Source organism: Barbus barbus, assembly GCF_936440315.1.
Source record: "Barbus barbus genome assembly, chromosome: 35".
Lineage (NCBI taxonomy): Eukaryota > Metazoa > Chordata > Actinopteri > Cypriniformes > Cyprinidae > Barbus > Barbus barbus.
The window spans coordinates 6,190,254-6,211,149 of NC_136763.1; the positions used below are offsets into that span (position 1 = coordinate 6,190,254).

The 20,896-nt window shown below is 37.9% G+C and overlaps 1 protein-coding gene across 1 annotated transcript in view; it reads left to right on the forward strand.

The window, feature by feature from the left end:
- LOC306854942 (inositol 1,4,5-trisphosphate-gated calcium channel ITPR1-like) overlaps window positions 1-20,896 on the forward strand; it is a 124,063-nt gene that overhangs the window by 90,654 nt on the left and 12,513 nt on the right. The window contains exons 45-57 of the mRNA XM_079393258.1: window positions 2,142-2,252; window positions 2,339-2,434; window positions 2,539-2,673; window positions 4,140-4,247; window positions 5,090-5,282; window positions 7,598-7,720; window positions 11,985-12,160; window positions 14,404-14,568; window positions 14,729-14,918; window positions 15,838-15,924; window positions 16,879-17,024; window positions 17,438-17,603; window positions 18,727-18,887. Of these exons, the coding sequence (XP_079249384.1) occupies window positions 2,142-2,252; window positions 2,339-2,434; window positions 2,539-2,673; window positions 4,140-4,247; window positions 5,090-5,282; window positions 7,598-7,720; window positions 11,985-12,160; window positions 14,404-14,568; window positions 14,729-14,918; window positions 15,838-15,924; window positions 16,879-17,024; window positions 17,438-17,603; window positions 18,727-18,887 (1,857 nt within the window). The remainder of the gene's footprint in view (window positions 1-2,141; window positions 2,253-2,338; window positions 2,435-2,538; window positions 2,674-4,139; window positions 4,248-5,089; window positions 5,283-7,597; window positions 7,721-11,984; window positions 12,161-14,403; window positions 14,569-14,728; window positions 14,919-15,837; window positions 15,925-16,878; window positions 17,025-17,437; window positions 17,604-18,726; window positions 18,888-20,896) is intronic.

Sequence of the window (20,896 nt, forward strand, 5' to 3'; positions counted from 1 at the left end):
GTAGTGACCATTGCTGCTAATGGTTTCTATGATCTACTCTACTTAGGCTTACGATGCTTTCGGGAAACGCAGCTCTGAACAGTCTGATTAGAGAAATAATCATTCAGGCAGGCTTGATTGATCCATTGATTCTTTTGGCAATTGAATTTGTGAGTCTCTTGAACTCAAAACACAGAGGAGGGTAAATGATGCTAGAATTTTAATTTTTGGGTGAACAACCACTTTAAGATTATGCAGCCTTAGAATACCCAGTGTTATCTACTAAAAATGAGTTTTGGGCTTTTCTGACTTCATAGGACCTTTATAATGGGACTGATTATCATCATTGTCCTACTTTTCTAAGAGGAAATGTAGTGTACTTGTATGACGACAATGTGCTTTTGTCCCGTAATTACTAGATGATTAGTCTCCCACTGAAGCACTCTGTTTCAGGGCTGTAATTGCTTAATTGCAGGTTGATTTTCATATTAAACATTTGGGAATGTTTTTTTTGTTTTTTTGTTTTACCAGATTTTTTTCAGATCGTTTAGTTCACCTTTAAATGCTTAATTCTGTTGCATATTTTGTAGATGTGCCTACTATACAATACCATTCAAAATTTAAGGGTCAACAATGTTTTTGTTGTTGTTTTTAATAGAAATTAATACAAAAAAAGTAGTTGATTGCACGTGCTCAGTGTCATATCCAGAGGTTGTGTTTGGGAAATAGATGTATGAGTGCTGCCAGCATTGTTGCAGAGGTTGAAGGGGTGAGGAGTCAGCCTGTCAGTGCTCAGACCATACGCTGCACACTGCATCAAATTGGTCTGCATGGCTGTCGTCCCAGAAGGAAGCCTCTTCTAAAGATGATGCACAAGAAAGCCCGCAAACAGTTTGCTGAAGACAAGCAGACCAAGGACATGGATTACTGGAACAATGTCCTGTGGTCTGATGAGACCAAGATAAACTTATTTGGTTTAGATGGTGTCAAGCGTGTGTGGCGGCAACCAGGTGAGGAGTACAAAGACAAGTGTGTCTTGTCTACAGTCAAGCATGGTGGTGGGAGTGTCATGGTCTGGGGCTGCATGAGTGCTCCCGGCACTGGAGACTACAGTTCATTGAGGGAACCATGAATGCCAACATGTACTGTGACATACTGAAGCGGAGACTGGGCCACATGGCAGTATTCCAACATGATAACAACCCCAAACACACCTCCAAGACGACCACTGCCTTGCTAAAGAAGCTGAGGGTAAAGGTGATGGACTGGCCAAGCATGTCTCCAGACCTAAACCCTATTGAGCATCTGTGGGGTATCCTCAAATGGAAGGTGGAGGACTGCAAGGTCTCTAACATCCACCAGCTCCGTAATGACGTCATGGAGGAGTGGAAGAGGACTCCAGTGGCAGCATGTGAAGCTCTGGTGAACTCCATGCCCAAGAGGGTTAAGGCAGTGCTGGAAAATAATGGTGGCCACACAAAATATTGACACTTTGGGCCCAATTTGGACATTTTCACTTAGGGGTGTACTCACTTTTGTGGCCAGCGGTTTAAACATTAATGGCTGTGTGTTGAGTTATTTTGAGGGGACAGCGAATTTAGGGGAAGTGGTGTGTGGCCAAGTATGGTGACCCATACTCGGAATTCGTGCTCTGCATTTAACCCATCCAAGTGTACACACAGTATTGAACATACACCTGGAGCAGGGGGCAGCCATTTATGGGGTTCAGTGCCTTGCTCAAGGGTCTCACCTCAGTCGTGATATTGAGGGTGGAGAGAGTGTTGGTTATTCACTCCCCCACTTACAATCCCTGCCGGACCTGAGACTCGAACCCACAACCTTCAGGTTACAAGTCAAACTCTCTATCCATTAGGCCACGACTGCCCGTTTTACTGCTGATGTACACTGTTATACCAGCTGTACACTCACTACTTTACATTGTAGCAAAGTGTCATTTCTTCAGTGTCGCATGAACATATATAATAAAATATTTACAAAAATGTGAGGGGTGTACTCACTTCTGTGAGATACTGCATATATAAAGTTATTTTAAATTGTTATATTTTTAAAAAATTTGATTATATAAAAGTCTTAAAATAAAATAAACAGTCTTACCAACACAAAACTTTGAATGCAACATTTAACATTTTTCCCTTGTTCAGAACTGTATTGCCACGCATGAATGTAACGGCATTGACATCATCATCGCTCTTATCCTCAATGACATCAACCCTCTGGGAAAGAAGAGGATGGACTTGGTCCTGGAGCTCAAGGTGTGACAACACTTCCACAGCATTATGGGATATGTAGTTTTCACTTCAGTCCAAAATAATTTATGTGAATTGTCTTTTTGTTACAGAATAACGCCTCAAAACTGCTGCTTGCCATCATGGAAAGCCGTCACGACAGTGAGAATGCAGAGAGAATCCTGTATAACATGAGGCCTAAAGAACTGGTGAATGGCGAATGAATCTTTTTCCTGTTCCTGTAGACCGATTTTCTGTTTTGCATATGGTGGCAAATCTACTGTCATTATTGAAATGTTTGGTTGGTGTACAGGTGGAGGTGATCAAAAAGGCCTACATGCAGGGAGAAATTGAAGTAGAACACAACGATGATGATGAGAATGGCGAGGAAGAGCATGCCGCTTCTCCACTAAATGTGGGTCACAACATCTACATCCTGGCCCATCAGGTGACGCACACAAATATGCACTTACACACACTTTGACTGCGTTCACTGTGTCAGATGTCTGGATTATATCACCGTCTTCCCCTCCCCCGTGTGCTTCAGTATAGATTTTCTGCCTGTTCATGTAATTATCTGGGTCAACGTCGGAGGATCAGTTATGTAACCACGTTAGGAACGGTGCAGCTTTTCCACCGGCTCTCCGAATGACACTGTTTGGCATCAGAGGTTTGTGAATGAAAAGACCAGAGATTCAGCTTTAACCAAATAATAGAGAAATGTGCTTTTGCAGGTTGAGGCTCAAAAGGTCAGTCCATAATTGCAGCAACAAGTAATCAATTTCTGCGGTGGCTACACTGACCGTGTATTTTAAACAGAGTTTATTTATTCACTGCTGGGCTTTGACCCTCGGTTGTTGTCGTAATTGGGCCATTGTGAGAATATTGAATGCGGCTATTTCCTGACCATTTAGCTGTTGTAGAAGGAGATCAAATTAGGTTAATAATATTAAAAACATAATAAAACAAAAAGATACGTAAAATTATTTTGTTTTTCACACAAATATGCAAAAATAATAAGTAAATAATTAGTTAATCACATTAGAAGCAGGTTAAATAATGGAAAATACACTGAATAGGTCAAATTAAAAAAATACAATAGAATAGATAAAAAGTGACTGTTAAAGTCAATATACATATGTTTAAACATTAGTCAAATTATTTATTTTTCTCATTCTGGTAATAGAAAGTATGGAAGCCTGTTTCCGCCACTGATTAAAAAAAAGGTAATTTATAGATTAAGATATATCCTGCAATTCTGACTTTATATCTCTCAATTCTGACTTCATAACTCGCACATGTAAGTTTATATCTCACAATTGCGCAAAAAAAAAAGTATTCAGAATTGTGATATAAAAAGTTGCAATTACATTTTTTTTTTATTCAGTGGTGGAAACAGGCTTCCATAAAAACAAAAAAAAAATTGCAGAGTGAGTATTGCAATAATCAGCGTGTTTTTAGCTATCCAAATAAGAATGCACCAATGCTAGCAACTGAAGTTTGAAACCCTCTGACTTTTGTGTTGTAGTTGTGACATAGTGTTATGTGTACCATCATCTAAAGGCTTTAGATTGGTAAAATGTTTTGTGATACTTGTCTGAGGTTTGGGTGGATATTACAGGATCAGGAATGAAACCTTTTTGTGAACAATACAGAACATGTGACATCATATTCTGAAACATTAATAGATTAGGTATGTCATTAATTAATAGTAACCTACCTATTGGACAGGTATGAGCTCCGGATTGTGCTCTTCAGTACGAACCAGCATTTCTCAGACAGGCGTTGGCCTTTCGTTGACGGCAAAGTGTATTATGAGCAAAACAACAAGGCCAGATGGGTCATTGCAACATATATACACTGTCGCAATGAAAACAAACACAGTCTCATCCCTTTTTCCAAATACACCCACAGCTCGCCAGACACAACAAGGAACTCCAGGCCATGCTGAAACCAGGAGGGACGTATGGGGAGGGAGATGAAGCTTTGGAGTTCTACGCCAAACACACAGCCCAAATCGAGGTCAGTGGTGTCCATCTATGGTGGCCATTACGGATCCACCATCCATAGACTTGAGTAAATAAGCATCACTATTACTATTGTTCATTTGTCGAAAAACCCTGACTGTAATGCTGCGGACATGAAGCAATCATTTCAAAGAGATCAGATTTTCAATTTCCACATGGCAAACAAATGTCAGGGGGACATATTGTTGAGGACATATGTTGCAACAAGAATATCATAGAGAATTTTTTTTTTGACCCAGAACCCCCATAGCAACCGCAAGGCAACACACTAAAAATGCCTCTGAAAACCTTAGCCATTGCATAGGACCGCAACAGAATAAAACAGTCCTATTATGCCAATGTTTGTGTATATAATTATTGCTGTATGTTTATCTTATAGGGATATAAGTACTTACCCTCCTGTCGTTCCAAACCCGTAAGACCTTCGTTCATCTTCGAAACACAAATTAAGATATAGATATTAATTAAAGACATGAGGGTGAGTAATTAATGACAGAATTTTCATTTTTGGGTGAACTATCCCTTTAAATAAGTAGCTTTGGCTCCTATTTAATTTTGTCTCATAAATTCACCGCGTTGACGAAACAGAAAGCTGCATGGTTTGAAATAATTTTTTGAAGCAATTCCATCACTATTGACACTGGACCTTTCTTTACCGTCGAAAATTCACTGAAATTTCACTAATGTGATTGCGCCATTAGAGATGACAAGAAAAAACTAAAACAGCATCTCTGTTTGTAAGTTATAACCTCCAGAGGCCACCAAAATGAGTATTCACAAATGTAACCCCTATAGCCAATCTAGACAGCCTGCAACATTGCTTGTTTTCTCTTACAGATCGTCCGCCTGGATCGCACAATGGAGCAGATAGTTTTTCCTGTACCCAACATATGCGAGTTCCTAACCCAGGAGTCCAAGCTCCGTGTCTATTACACCACAGAACGCGATGAGCAGGGCAGCAAGATCAATGACTTCTTCTTACGTTCTGAAGACCTCTTTAACGAGATGAACTGGCAGAAGAAGCTGCGAGGTACTCAAGAGGCCACTGGTAACGCAAACTCCGTGCCTTGTGCGTGCGCACTCATTTCCTCTATAACCTAGTAAGCTGCTTTACACACCCTCTCCACTCCCAGAGCATCCAGGGACCCATCAGGGCTCTATTCATGTAGGGCACCCCGCTTTTAGTGCTGGGATGCATGCCTCACCCTGACCCCCTCAAGCCCAGGCAGTGGGAAGGGGGTGTAAATGTTAACTTAATGTAAGAGACAAGAATAACCCTATAACTAAAAGTGATGTTTAAGTTTGCTTAAGATTTTGGTTTAATGTGTGCTTGAGGGTTTGGGAAACAAGGAAGAAAGATGGGTCTGGGAGAAGTCTGAATGAATCCCAAACAAACACACATGGTGGCTTACGTCACAAAAGCCGATTACGGAAATAAGCTGAGCGAGGGATCAAATAAACAGATGATGGCAAAAAAGAAATTCTTAAACCCATTTTCCACCAACCGGGTGCTGGAGACCAATCTGAAATTATTTCCAACTAGCTCTGCACCAGGCCTTAAAACCTGCTGGTTTTAAAGCCTGCTTGAACCAGAAACCGATAACAAGTCAGGGTGGGTTAATGGCCACACTGAATGGTAATGTCGAAATATTAGAATATTAAAATACAAAAAAAAAGGATATCAGAGGAACCACAAATGTATTAATTACCCTGGACCGATGCACTTTTGACTGTTGCATTAAAAGATCTCATGATCATATTTAGAAAAATCTGTTTCTGTGGAAAACGATTTGGAAAGGTGAGGCAATTAAGTGCTGCGGTCCCACTTGCCCCGCTCCTAGAGCGCCTCTTGAGATCGGGGAGTGAGGTTTTACCTGCACAGCGCTTACCCACTGGCCTCTGCTACACTAGGATGGTAGAAAATGGGTTATCTGGAAAAGGATAAGAGTTCTCAGACAGGAAGAGTGTGAGGTGAACCACAATAACAAGATAAAACCTGCAAGATAAGAATCAGAACTGTGTCAAAAAGCAGATCGACAGACGGAGGGGCTTGCTGCTGCTGTTTTCTTGCATAGGACATTTGGCCACGGTTCTTGTTTGTATCTTTGAAATTTTTGGTCATGAGTTAAAAAGGAGGGTGTGAATAAAAGGGAGGGTGTGAATTCCATGTTAGTAATGAACCTCTGTGACTGACATGGGAAGGTTTTTATCAGGCTGAATCAAAGTAGACACAACGTTCCATTGCTGCAACCCCAAGTCATGAGTGTTGTGGCCTGTGTGTGAAAGTCCCCTCCTCCAGTTCCTCTTTTCAGACAAAAACCCCCTGTCAAAATAGCCATAGCTTAGAAACTCAATCCTCCAATTAGACTCCTTAGAATCATGGGTCAAAACAAAGGTGGCGGTTGCGGTCAACAAGCTCTTTGAACTCTTTGGTCATATTTCTAGGATTTTTGACTTCAATTTTAGGTGCGAGTGGTGAAATTGCACATTTCTAAAACGGCACAACTGACCAAACAGCCTCTATCTTAATTCAATACATGTTTTATTGCGAATAACATTGTTTAACTTAAAGAAAAACTGTTTTTGAAGGAATACTAGACTTAAAGTTAGTGCATTGGACATTGCCCTGATTGGATGTAATTGGAAATGCACATGGTCAGCTGGATCACATTTGAGCTTGAGATCATTCAGAATTGGTCCTTGAGATCGCCATGGAAACTAACACACAACTGTCCTCATGTTGTTTAGTAGAAGGCAGTAGAATGACAATGCGATCAATTGCCTAAAAAAATCTAATAAAAGATGAGCAGTACTGCATGGAACCTGTTAGTGACATCATTTGTTATTTCATTCTAGCAGGCCTTGTTGTACTACGTGAGATTAGTTTTTTTCTTCTAACCACAGTGCATTACATTGTTCTGTATATGGTGGAAATAGGCAGTTTTATGGGTGCAATGTGCAATTTCTGACCTCAAACTGATTTCAAACACTGCCATTTTCTATTGAGGCAACCAGGTGATCCTGCTCTAAAAGTCACACAATCGGTTTAAACCAATGTTGTTATGTTAGTACTCAAACAGATTGCTTCCCGTAGTGGCACAGAACCTACACACTTGGCCAAAGTTGGTGTTTGTTTGAATATCAGCAAATGGTTTCAAATTAAATCTGTTTGTGCTTGTGCCAGAACCATGTATGTGGAGCTCTGACATGGTGTGCATCAGGGGCATAGTATTGGACCCTTTTAGTTTTGTGATAGCAACAGTCTGGAAAGGTACAAATTGTGCTGTGTTGGTGATGTTCCTTAATGTTTGGAATTTAATTTTTTTGACTTGCTGCCTCCTCCAGCTCAGCCCATCCTGTACTGGTGTTCCCGTAACATGTCCTTTTGGAGCAACATCTCCTTTAATCTCGCCGTCCTCATGAACCTGTTGGTAGCATTCTTCTATCCACTGGAAGGAGTGCGTGGAGGTGAGTTTTTTTTTTTGCTGTTTGGCATGAAATTCTATACGAATGTAATTTTTATTTATTTCCATATGAGATATTTAGAAATTTATGAAGTTTTATAATATAGTTTTATTATTATAATAGTATTATATACATTATTCTGTAATAAAGGGATTTTTTTTTTTCTTCAAATCTCTGATCCAAACAAGCTGGATACTAGTGCCCTGTAATTGTTAGAACACCAACCACAACTTTGATCGTACTTGCACACGTTGCTAGAGTAGATATTGCTGTTTTCATGGAAGTAATTGAGTGCATTCAGTAACAGATGCTGGAACTTGACACTTTACTGACCTACTTTCAGCACTCCCAGCCCCTCAAAGACATTGTCCTACATAACAGAGCTCCAACAAAAACGCTGGTGGCCTTACTTCTGTCGTAACACATCTCCTATAATTCATTCATTCTGAACAATCCCCTCCACTTACCTCAATTGCGTACAATTCTTTTTATACAGCCATGTTTATTCCATCTAATCAATGAATCAGAATCAGAAAGATCTTTATTGCCAAGTGTGTTTACACACACACAAGGAATTTGTCTTGGTGTTAGGAGCTCCCAGTACAGAAGTACAAACATAGTGCAGACAACATATAATTAAGGTAATAAAAACACTAATAATGAAGAGAATAGACAATAAATTATAAATAACAACAGTAATAAAAATACAAATATGAAAAAATGTCATGTATTATATAAAATGATATATTAATATTAAATAGATATTTAAATATTTATTGTCAAGAATGATTAAATGCATGATTAAACATTTTAAAAAACAAAAACAAACTAAAATACAAATACACATCTACCTTCAGACACCTTGGAAAGCATTTCTGATACAAAAGCGTGCGTGTTCTTTATGGGGTGTCGTAACGATCAGCATAACTTTTGTGCATAACCTCGTTATTGATCTTGCCCTCTTATCTGAGATCACACTATTTCCCTAATCTCATAAGCTGTTAAGACTGTGAGTCTATCTCCTCCCTGCTCTTTTTGATCAAAGGTGTGTGTTTGTATACATTTCGAAGGAATACGACACCTGTTTATGTCAGAGCTGAGATTTGACCCCGAAAACAGAGACCTAGATAAAGTCAAAGGTCTGGTGGTTACTTCATTCTTGCATCACAGCTTAAGCACCTGCTGCTTTTGTTCAAGTTTATGATCAATATCATACTACTATAAGCGATGTTGTAAGTAAATATGAGTAATATTTCTTAGGCTAATCTGTGTTTCTTTCGCGCTTTTGTGTTGCGTTGAGCATTGATTGTCCAGTGATTGCCACTGGCATAAGTGTCACATTGTGACTGGCATAAACTCTGCATTGTTCAGGTTGGGGTCAGGCTCCAAGGGCTCTTTTGTTTTGGGCCTTTCCCTTTCTCAAAGCGCACATGAGTGTTTGGGCCTTTAATTGAAATCTCTAAAACAAAAGTCTCCTCTGGGAGCCCAAAACACACTGAACTACAGCTCTGGTACAAATTCAATATAGGTCACGATTTGAAATGCAAACCAATAAAAGCTGATAAAGGACGTGTTAAAGGTGGATTTGAAATATTGTCTTTGCAATAAACATGGTTGTAAAACAATCAGTAAACTGACCAAATATTTATAATTGGCTGTTTGATATTTAACAAAGAATTATATAAGTAGTTCATTTTCCTTCTGTCCCACACTTGCTGTTTGATAATCTAATGTTTTTTCCAAAGATGTTATAGTTGCATGTGCCACTGACATGGATAACTGTACTTAAGTCAAGGCCATAAAGTTTTTTTCTCCACTTTCATAAGGTCAGCTCACCTTTTCTTTACTAGGATATTTCTGTTTTTTGTTTTTTTTTATTATAAATGTTATTTATTATTATTTTTAATCATATGCATATTCATTTACATTTAAACGATACATTATTATTATAACTTACACTTATGCACAAAAAGCAACCATTCCATTATTATGAACATCATTTAAATTTATACAGTCTCAGTAATCACAAATTTGTAATTCTTGAATTTAAAATAAAGGCCCACAATCCTGCTTCATTGTATCAGTTCTTATTGGTTGTTTCACACGTTATTTTTCACTTTCATTGTGGGCACTTCAAAAACGATTGTCTTCCAACACATTTTTAGAAGCACATTTAAGAACAATCAGCACCTCTAAATCAGATTAAAAAAGGCCTTCTGCAGAGGTCAGTAGGTCCCTGACTGTACAGTATTTGTAAAGGTCAAGCAAGAGGCCCTACAGAATTCCAGAATGTGTGTAAGAGCGGCGCAGAGGCGTGTTCCTTCCCTCCCGTCCCGTCTGGCAGAATGTAGCCATTCAAACACAATGAGGGCTGTAGAAGTAGGTCAGTGTGTGTAACCTGGAACACATAGCGTAAATGGTACATCTGCGGGGAGATCTAGGGCTAAAGTAAAAGGGCTTGGTGTAGCCACTTCCTTGTCCGTTATAGATAAGGCACATGCACATTACAAATATATTTCTATAGTACAGATGTTACTTTGAGGTATGAGTGAGTGAGTGGATATTACATTCTTTCATGAATATAGCTTCATTCTCTCCTGACTTTAATTTCAGTTGCAATTGTGGTCAAATATTTGAGACCACTGGCTATTTCTTTGTGCATGTTTGTTTATTTATTTATTATTATTTAGTTTCTAGAGTATATGTTAAAATTTTATAAACATTTTCATGTTATTTAATTCAGTATTTTATACTTTACAACCATCTCTATACAAATGCATTTTTCAGTGTAACAAATTTGTGAACTATGTCCCACTTTTGTCTGATTATCAGCTGCATTCAAGTGGACATGATCAAAGCCTGATGATCAAGTTTGCCAGCATATATTGATAAAAGATTCCAAAATTATCTTGTGCTTCAAGGAAATCTGAGTCACATGATCAGTGTCACAAATGTACTTGATTAGTAACCTAGACATAGTGCAGAATCTGAAATATTTAACTAGTTTCTTTGTGTTACTAAAACTTTATTTCCAGGTTTAAATTAGATTTAGAATCCTAGAGTTTCAGTGTAGTCTGTTTGTGTGTGTGGAAGTTTGTGGAAATGAATGGAACGGAGCCTTTGACGTCCTCGATTCTGAAAATTTCCTGGCCGCCTACCAGCCCTGTCTGTCCTTGCTCAGTACCCGACGCTCATGCATCTTTCAGCTGGGATATTTTTATCATGCTGTGTTATGTAACAAGCACCTGTCATGTGGTCTACTCGCAGGCGGGAGAGTGAGTGAGCGCACAAGCTGGAACCATTGCCTCTGTGAAGATCCTGCAAATCCGACTGACCTCATTTTTCTTTTCTGCATACACACACACACACGCTTAGCAATCCCACTAATATAAGACCTTGCTGTACTGCACGTTTCATTGCCGTTCGCTTAGAACGAGGATTAAAAACAATGCTCGAGTGGCTCATGACAAAGCTTCATCGGACCTTAACATATTCAAATGTGTTATGTAACGTTTTTTTTTTTTCTTTCCCTTGAGGGCTAGAATGTGCCCGAACATGTTCAACAGGTGAAACTGCAAGTACTTTAGGGAATCCCATTTAGATCTGCTGTACAGAAACGCAGTTTCAGATATGCATGGCAGTCATGGGTAATGACAATGAATATAATCTTAGCTTAGCATCTGCACTTCTGTTATTTGTTCAAATTAAAATGTTTATTTTGAATGTAACGAGTTCAGCTAAAAATTAAATTCTTTTTGTTCCAAACCCATATGACCTACATTCTTCTGTGGAGCACAAAAGGAGAAGTTTAGCTGAATGTCTTGACTCCCATTTTCCAGATGTACTGAAAGTGAACAAGCGGCAAAAAAAGCTCCATAACACTCCATGTGACTTGATATTCTAAGCCGTCTGAAGCCAAAATTGTATGAAATGTCAATAATATGGTATTTTAGTATTGTCTACTACTTTTGTATTCCACCGAAGAAAGAATAATGAGAGCAAGTGATGACAGAATTATCATTTTCATATTTCCATAATCAGATCAAGACTGTTATACATGTTGAAAAACCTAAAAATGGCTCAATTCCCAGAAACACACACTGGATTTTTGATCAGAATCTAAGTTGTGTCCCTCTTAAACACAAGGCATGTAGCATCGCTGACGCTGTAACCGTGACAGATGGCATGATAACATGTCACTTCTGTGGTATTTTTATCCCAGGGCATGATTGATGGCACTAAAATGTGTTTACCTCTCTTTCCTCAGGCACCCTGGAGCCACACCTCTCTGCACTGCTTTGGGCGGCAATGTTGGTTTCACTGGCCATAGTTATAGTGCTACCCCAGCCTCATGGGATTCGGGCGCTCATTGCTTCCACCATATTACGCCTCATATTTTCGGTCGGCCTTGAGCCCACACTGTTTCTTCTCGGGGCCTTCAATGTGAGTGAATGACAATCTTCTGCCAAAACTCGTCAAGCCAGTGCTGTTGTTAGAGGGCAGCTCGATGTGTTTTGCATTGAGGTGTGTCGTGCGTCACTAGGGGATTTCACACGGCCTTCACAGGCCGATGTTAAAATGGACTTGGCTCACATAATAACTCCACTTTCCCCTAATAGTATGCACAATTAGTATGCATCCGAACCACAGAAGAGATGGTTTGAAGAGTGTTCATGCAGCTCTTTTTTTCACATACACGTTTTCAAAACATCTTTTGTTTGTAGCAGGAAATACTGCAGTTTTGGAAAAATATGAGTTTGAGTAAATAATTTTTTTTGAGTAAATGAAAAAAATATATATTTTGTTATACATGCAAGATGCACAAAACTAACATAAGTATTTTACTTGGTTATTCTTATCAAGACTGCATTTATTGAACCAAAAATAGAGTAAATTGTGAAATATTATTGCAGTTTAAAAGAACCATTTTCTGTTTTAATATATATTTTTAAATCAAATTTATCCCTGTGATGCAAAGCTGAATTTTCCGTGGTGCATGTTCCGTGATGCATTATTGTCTTCAGGAGTTCAAAAACAGAATTTATGTGAAATAGAAATTGGCTGGAGCAATGTAAAAGTCTTTGCTGTCGCTCTTGATCAATTTAATGCATCCTTGCTGACTAAATGTTTAAGATTCTTGCAAAAAAAGGAAATAAAAATATAAATGTAAATATAAATGTTTTTTTTAATAATGATTATTTATTATTGTCAGCCAATTAAAACATTGTAAATACACAGTTTGAACATTAACACCGCAAAAATAAAAAACGTATTAAATTAAAATATATTGTACCTAAAAGTTAAATAAAAACTGTACTGTACTTCAATGTTAAAAAACTGTACTTAAAGATTAAATGAAAATGTATCGTTCTTAACATTTAAGTACAGTAATTTAGTTTTTATTTAATTTTTAATAGCTACAATACATTTTCATTTAATCTTTATTGAAGTACAGCACAGTTTTTATTTAACTTTCAAATAAAAAAAGTACTTGATTAAAATAAAAAATAACAGGCTGTATGTGTAGCTGCAAGTAACTACAATCATGCCACGTGTCCACCAAAGCCAGCCGAAAACGCCCAGGTGTGAGCGCTTAAAAGGGCAGCGGTTTGTTTTTTTTCAGTTGAGACGCTGTGGTTGCTATGATATAGAATATCCGCTGAAGTAAAATGGCAGACGCATCGCTAATGAAATGTTTCTCCAGGCATTATTTTTCATAACAATATTATGGTACTCCAGCAATACCATCGGGTAAAAACATAAATACTCGGAGACAAGCAATATTAACTTCTCCATTGTTGTTCAGTCGTAGTACAAGCAGGGTGTGATGTATTAGTCCTGCCCTTCCTCCATTAAGATTTGTTAGCTGACTAAAAAGTGACAGTGATGAGCGCTAAGTTTTACCCAAAGATGAACATTCTTCAACTCTCGGCACCAAGAACAAAATGCTTGAGTGCTCAGCATGAAAAAGGCGCTCACATTTAAGACAATTGAAAAACTTCGCTAGCCTCGAGAAAAAAAACACATGGACACGTGGCCTAATTTATATTTAATTCAGCGATTCCTCTGCGTACCACTAGAGCAGGGGTGTCAAACTCAATTCCTGGAGGGCCAGAGCCCTGAGAGATTAGATGCAACCCTAATTAAACACAACTGATCCAACTAATCAAGTCCTACAGGCTTAATTGAAAACTGCATAGTATGTGTGTTGGAGTAGGGTTGGAACAAAACTCTGCAGGGCTGCGGCCCACCAGGAATTAAGTTTGACACCCCTGCACTAGAGGAAGCTCACGTACCACACTTTGAGAACCACTGTGGTAGTGTATTTATTTCCTACAAAACGCAGCATGAGCTACTAATAATGTTTTGTTCTTTAACAGAGTTAACAGTTGAAGCTTGTATGAATTATTCCAAATCATTAGTTGAATGCTTTCATAATTTAGTGGTTTTATGATTAAATATGATTTCAAAATAACTTCTTGGAAATGTTTCATAATGCGGAGATTGAAAACTGATGCAAGTACTTTAGCCTGTAATTTGTGGTTCAATTGTTGGTGTATCCGTAATGATACACTACAGATAAATGTTCTTATTGCTAAAGGTTACCTCAACTCATTATATATATGAGCCAAAATTGTGTTTGTAACTCCAGGAAAATCTCTTAATGCCATGGTTGTGTTTTATAGGTGTGCAATAAAGTGATTTTTCTAATGAGTTTCGTGGGAAATCGCGGTACGTTCACAAGAGGATACAAGGCCATGATCATGGATGTGGAGTTCCTGTATCATCTGCTTTACCTCATCATATGCAGCCTTGGAGCCTTTGTTCATGTCTTCTTCTACAGCTTGCTTGTGAGTAATACACACATGCACTTTCAGTCACTCCACCACATACCATATCCCATCTTTCACACAGGGACGTCTCTTCTAACTCTGACCTATGACCCCTCACACTTTCACCGTCATGTATACACGCACACACACACTCTCATATCTTACTCTCTCTCTCCAGCTCTTTGACCTGATCTACCGAGAGGAGACGCTGTTAAACGTCATCAAGAGTGTAACAAGGAACGGCCGCTCAATAGTTTTGACCGCCGTGTTGGCTCTTATCCTGGTCTACCTCTTCTCCATTGTTGGATACATCATCTTCAAGGATGACTTCATCCTGAACGTGGACAGGATACCCAATAAAACTCTTGGTGAGAAAAACAGATGGATTTCTATCCGATGTTGCCCAAAGTCTTAAAATGAAACTTTGAAAACACGTGGCAGTCCACATTGTACATGAGAAATATTTTGTTGCTTCATGCAACAGGTCAGATTTCAAACATCTAGCTGGTTATTTCGCAACGGGTCACCCTAAAATCAAAAGAAATCTATAAGAAATTACGTTATAATTATACAAAATGAAGCTTATTTTTATAACCAGTACAATTTGTTTTACATTCTGACTATAGTCATGCCAATTGTCATTTCACTCTTGAATCCCATTAGTGTTATGAAAAAATCTCATTCTCCTTACTTTAATGTGAAAAAATCTATTTATACTACGGTTTAAATTTTGGGTTTTTTATTTATATATTTTTGAAAGAAATTAATGCTTTTATTCCGCAAGGATGCATTAAATTAAGCAAAAGTGACAGTAAAGACATTCATAATGTTGCAAAAAGATTCTTTTCAAAGAATCCTGAAAAAATGTTTAGCAGTTTCCATAAAAATATTAAGCAGCACAACTGTTTTCAACATTGAAAATAATAAGAAATGTTTCTTGAGCAGCAAATCAGAATGATTTCTGAAGGATCATGTGACACTGAAGACTGGAGTAATTCAGCTTTGCATCACAGGAATAAATTACAGTTTAAAATATATTCAAAATTTAAACAGTTATTAATAATATTTCACAATATTACAGCTATTACTTTATTTTTGATCAAATAAATGCAACTTTGGTGCGCATAAGAGACTTCTTTCAAGAACATTAGAAAAATCCTATTTACCCCAAACTTTAAATGATATTGAATATTGAATAATATAATAACTATGCTTTAATTATTAATAAATATTGATTTAAAAGTTACAATTTACAGCCCCTAATCTGCAGTTTTTCCCTATGTTCAGAGCAATCCGCCAGTAAGATGGGAGAGTTCCTGGCAGGCTCGGTGTGTCGGAAAGAAGAGAACTGTTCTACGGAGACCATGATGGATGGTATGAACCCCATCACTCACAACTCTCTCCTTCACACACACACTTCTAGTTAAATCTGATGAGTATGGTCTGGTCATGAGACGAGGAAAGGAGAGAGACTCAGTGTTCTCAAGAATCCCTGGTAGGTTATGGGTGATGTTTGGGGTCGGAGGTTAATGACAGTCAGGCACTAAATGTTCAGCAGGTTCATGCTGGTTCGGGGTTAGAGTTCAGACCGGTATAATTCGGATTTGTAAGGGTCTTTGAGAAAATTAGCAAATTTAAGATGTAAGGCCAGACTAATTTGATCACTGGAGCTGATCGGCCAATCTGAACCCACTGAGCATGCGGCGCATGGCCTGTCTGCCCCTTTGAATACGTCTTACCTTGTTTAGCACATCAGTTAACATTGAAAGACCTTGCGTGGGCCAGTTTGAAACTTAGACTAGCATTGCTTTTTCTCATAACTAGGGTTACATAGAGTTAACAAGAACAAGATGATGGCAAAGCAGTCACCAGTCTTTAGTGTCACGTGATCAGTCAGAATGCTGAAATTTTTTTTTGTGGAAACTGTTATTCTTTTTTCAGTATTCTTTGATAAATAGAAATTAAAAAACAGTATTTATATAAAAATATAAATCTTTAGAAACACCTTCGCAATCATAGCTAGCACCGCTGACGTTGTCTTTTGAAAATATACAAATTTAGTTGTCTTAATAGTTCTGTATTTATTTGCAACTGATCTTTGATCACTGTATTTTTTATTTTTTTTTGTTATGATCTGGTAACTTTGGATCCTATTTTAGGAAAGCATTAGACCACAAATGCTATTTTTGCTTTAAGATTTGCATGTATTGAACCTTTCAGCCTGAGCACTTTCCGTAGAACATTCCACAGTAATACAGAGCCCTTTGTTAGATCATGTAGACTTTGTGTTTATTTATTTAGCGCTTATTGACGTGTTGTTTCCTGCAGCTGTGGGAGTACAATCGACTTCGCTCGTGATTGAGGATAAGGAGAGGACGTGCGACTCGCTGCTCATGTGTATCGTCACTGTCTTGAGCCACGGTCTGAGGAGCGGAGGTGGGGTCGGAGATGTCCTGCGGAAACCTTCTAAAGAGGTACCGCACAAGGGCCTCAATATGAAATTGGGGCTTTGAGTCTTTTTATTTATAAAAATAAATGCTAATTCAAACTGGTATCTCACTGATACTAAAATAACACTTTTGAATAATTACAACAACTTTTCCTTACAATAATTAAATAATTGTCCTTGATTGGTGCATTTTGAATAGTCAATCACACACTTCACTCTTAGTACTTCAATTTTGGTAAATCAGGCCTTAAAATTTGTAGTTCTCAAACAGTCTGTTTGGTTGCTCAGAGATGAGGGTAATTGGGCAGAGTTAGAAAAAGTTAAGTAGAAAACTGGGTTATTGAGTCTTGACCATTGGTCTGTTATTGGATGTTGATTGGGAGATTGAATTGGAAACAGCACTGATATTATAATCTGCTGCATCTCTTTGCTCCGTAGGAGCCTCTATTTGCCGCCCGTGTGATCTACGATCTCCTCTTCTTCTTCATGGTGATCATCATCGTCCTCAACCTCATTTTTGGAGTCATCATTGACACCTTTGCTGACCTCAGAAGTGAAAAGCAGAAGAAAGAGGAGGTTCTGAAAACGACTTGCTTTATTTGTGGTGAGTGTCTATTGTACATGCCCTCAACGGCATTCCGGTGGCTTTCCATTCCAGTCAAATCACAAAACAAAATTCAAACGAAACTGATCTTGCTCCGCATCTCCTGACATACAGCTGCAATTTTCGTTTATTAAAATAAAACATTTTATTATGGCTAATTAGAACCTGAAACCTCATATTCAAACTGAAAAGCGTTACCACCAAACAGACAAATCTTAAAGTTTAATGCTTCACTGCAGATGGAAAAAGAATAGCTTAATTGTTGTTTAAATTATTTTTGGACATTTCTTGTCTTTGGACGTTATTGTTCATATTCCAGTTTTGGCTTCGAAATGTACTGTAAGCAATACATCACATGAATCACATATCCATAGATCTCTTTTCTTTTCTTTTTTTCTTTTTTTTAGAGAGACACAAACTTATGTCTATCTTTCAATCCATCCTGGATAAAAGTGTGCAGACTGTCTTCAAGTTATCTTTAGTCAATCACAGGCATATTCATGTCCCATGAATTTCATAGGCCCACAAAACTGTTTTGCTCTAGCATAAACATTCGGACGCCCCCTCTTCACCAGAAGACTTAGTCATAACACACTGTGGAGGTGGTGGAGTGTCTTCCTGTTGCCACTTGGCATGTTTGACCATGTTAGTGTTAGATCAGCTGTAAATAATCATAAATGTGACAGTGCACACACTTACTTGTATATAAATACCGTTTTTGACTCATGTCTTTAGAATAATATTGAAACTGCAGTTTGTTGGGATTCAGTTGATGATTTCACAATCCATGACTAACTTTTGAAAGCTCAGCGCGCAACAGAATGGGATCTGAGATGAACAGTACTAACGTGCTATTGGAGAGTAAATGACGTGTTGCCAGTTTCCCAATGTGTCCTCTCGCCAATCACGCATCAAAATTAGGCTGTTTGTTTGTGACTATCACAAGATTTATAACCTCCGTTTGCTCATAACACGCACCATTCATGGTTCTACTTCCTCTTTCGAGATTTATCTGTGAAACAAAACTAATTTTAAGAGAAAGAAGTTTTGTTATGCATAATGCCAAAGTCTTAAAAGATTGTTTTCAAACTCATTTTGTTGTAACTGTTTTTCTGCTCTACAGGTTTGGAGAGGGACAAGTTTGACAACAAAACAGTGACGTTTGAGGAGCACATTAAGGTGGAGCACAACATGTGGCATTATCTCTTCTTCATCGTGCTGGTGAAAGTGAAAGACTCCACCGAGTTTACAGGGCCAGAGAGCTATGTGGCCGAAATGATCCGGGTAATGTACTTAATAGGTTTGCTAAGATAAAATGATCCTATTTTCAGCCACAACAGCCAAGTTTTTATTTAATTTTAAATTAAATATAACATTTTGGGTGGATATGGTATCTCGAAGAATATCATTTGAACATTTTTTGTCCCTCATTTTGTTGAAAAAAAAGGCAACAAGATTACAGTTAAAGTGAATCCATGATCCCCAAAAAAATCCAAACAAAACTAAATAAAAAGACAAAACATGAACAATATATTTTAAACAAAATATTTTAAATTGTAGTTTTGTTGCCAGGACAATGTAATACCTAAATATTAAAATGACCATTTTTAAAAAAAGAGATGAATACATTTATTCAGCAAGGAAGCATTAAATCGATCAAGTGACAGTAAAGACTTTATCATACTGAACTTTGTATTCAGCAAGGAATCCAAAAAAAACATAGTGTGGTTTCCAAAGAAAGAAAGAAAGAAAGAAAGAAAAAATTAAGCAGCACAATGGTTTTCAACATTGATAATAATTCTAATTATTTCTTGAGGACCAAATCAGCACATGATTTCTGAAGGGTCATGTGATGCTGAAGACTGAGTCATGATGCAAAAAATTCTGCTTTGCATCACATGAATAAATTACACTTTAACATATATTAAACATTTTTGCTTTTAAATCCTCAGAAAAATAACTCCTTTCACTATCATTGTAAATTAAAACTAGACAGCTGTCGCCTTTCAAGAAACTGAGGTTACCATAAGGTTATGACCTAGGGTCAAAGTCACATGATGAGAGGGAACCAGCCAATAGCATGGCGCAGTTTTAGATCAGTGGATGTGTTTATTTACTGCTGAGGATTTTTTAAGTCAAGTCAATATTATTTGTATAGCGCTTTTAACAATGCAAATTGTGTCAAAGCAGCTTTACATCGGCTTGATATAAAGCTGGGTGGCTTTATATCAGCATTACAGTATTTAGACGGGGAAATAGTTTGTCGAAATAGTGTCATTCTCCTCTGGCCAGACAAAATCAGCAGTTTAAATCTAGGCTAAAGCAGAGTCAGATTGTGCAAAGGACTCATCTGGTTCCTGTGGTCTTGTCCCGATGGCCGTCTTGGAGACAGGGTCTTCACTGCGGATCAGTCTCTGGGGCTCATCTAGGTGTCCTGGCTGTAGACACCATCTGATCTGGATACAGTCTGGATCTGGGTGGCTACGGTGACCTCGGAATAAGAAAGAAACAGACTAATATTAGTGTAGATCTTAAAATGTATACGATGTTTAATAGGGAGCCAGTGCAGTGTTGACTGAACCCGTCTAATGTGGTCATACTTCCTGGTTCTAGTAAGGACTCTAGCTGGAGTTTGTTTATTAAACGTGCAGAGCAACCACCCAATAAAGCATTACAATAATTTAGCCTCGAGGTCATGAACGCATGAATGAATGTTTCTGCATTTGACATTGAGAGCATAGGTTGTAATTTAGATATGTTTTTAAGATGGAAAAATGCAGTTTTACAAATGCTAGAAACATGTTTTTTCGAAGGAAAGATTGCTATCAAAAAGTACACCTAGGTTCCTAGCTGATGATGAAGAATTTACAGAGCAGCCGTCAAGTATTAGACAGTGATCTAGGTTATTACATGCAAAAGTTTTTGGTCTAATATTTAACACCTCTGATTTTTCAGAATTTAGCAGTAAGAAATTGCTAGTCATCCAGTTTTTGATATCAACTATACATTCTGTTAGTTTTGCAAATTGGTAAGTTTCATCAGGTTGCGAAGAAATATAGAGCGGAGTATCATCAGCATAACAGTGATAGCTAACACCATGTTGTGAACTCTAGTTGATAAAGCTATGATAACTTGACACTGAGTGTCAACTTGCACACACAGAGAGGGAACCAAAGAGTTACGATCAAACAGCACATCGATAAGGTGTTCGCGTGTGGGTTTCTTTCCCCCTCTGCACAGCATGGCTTCAGAGAAGCTGTTTTATGTCAGATTTTCAAAGAATGATGTATTTA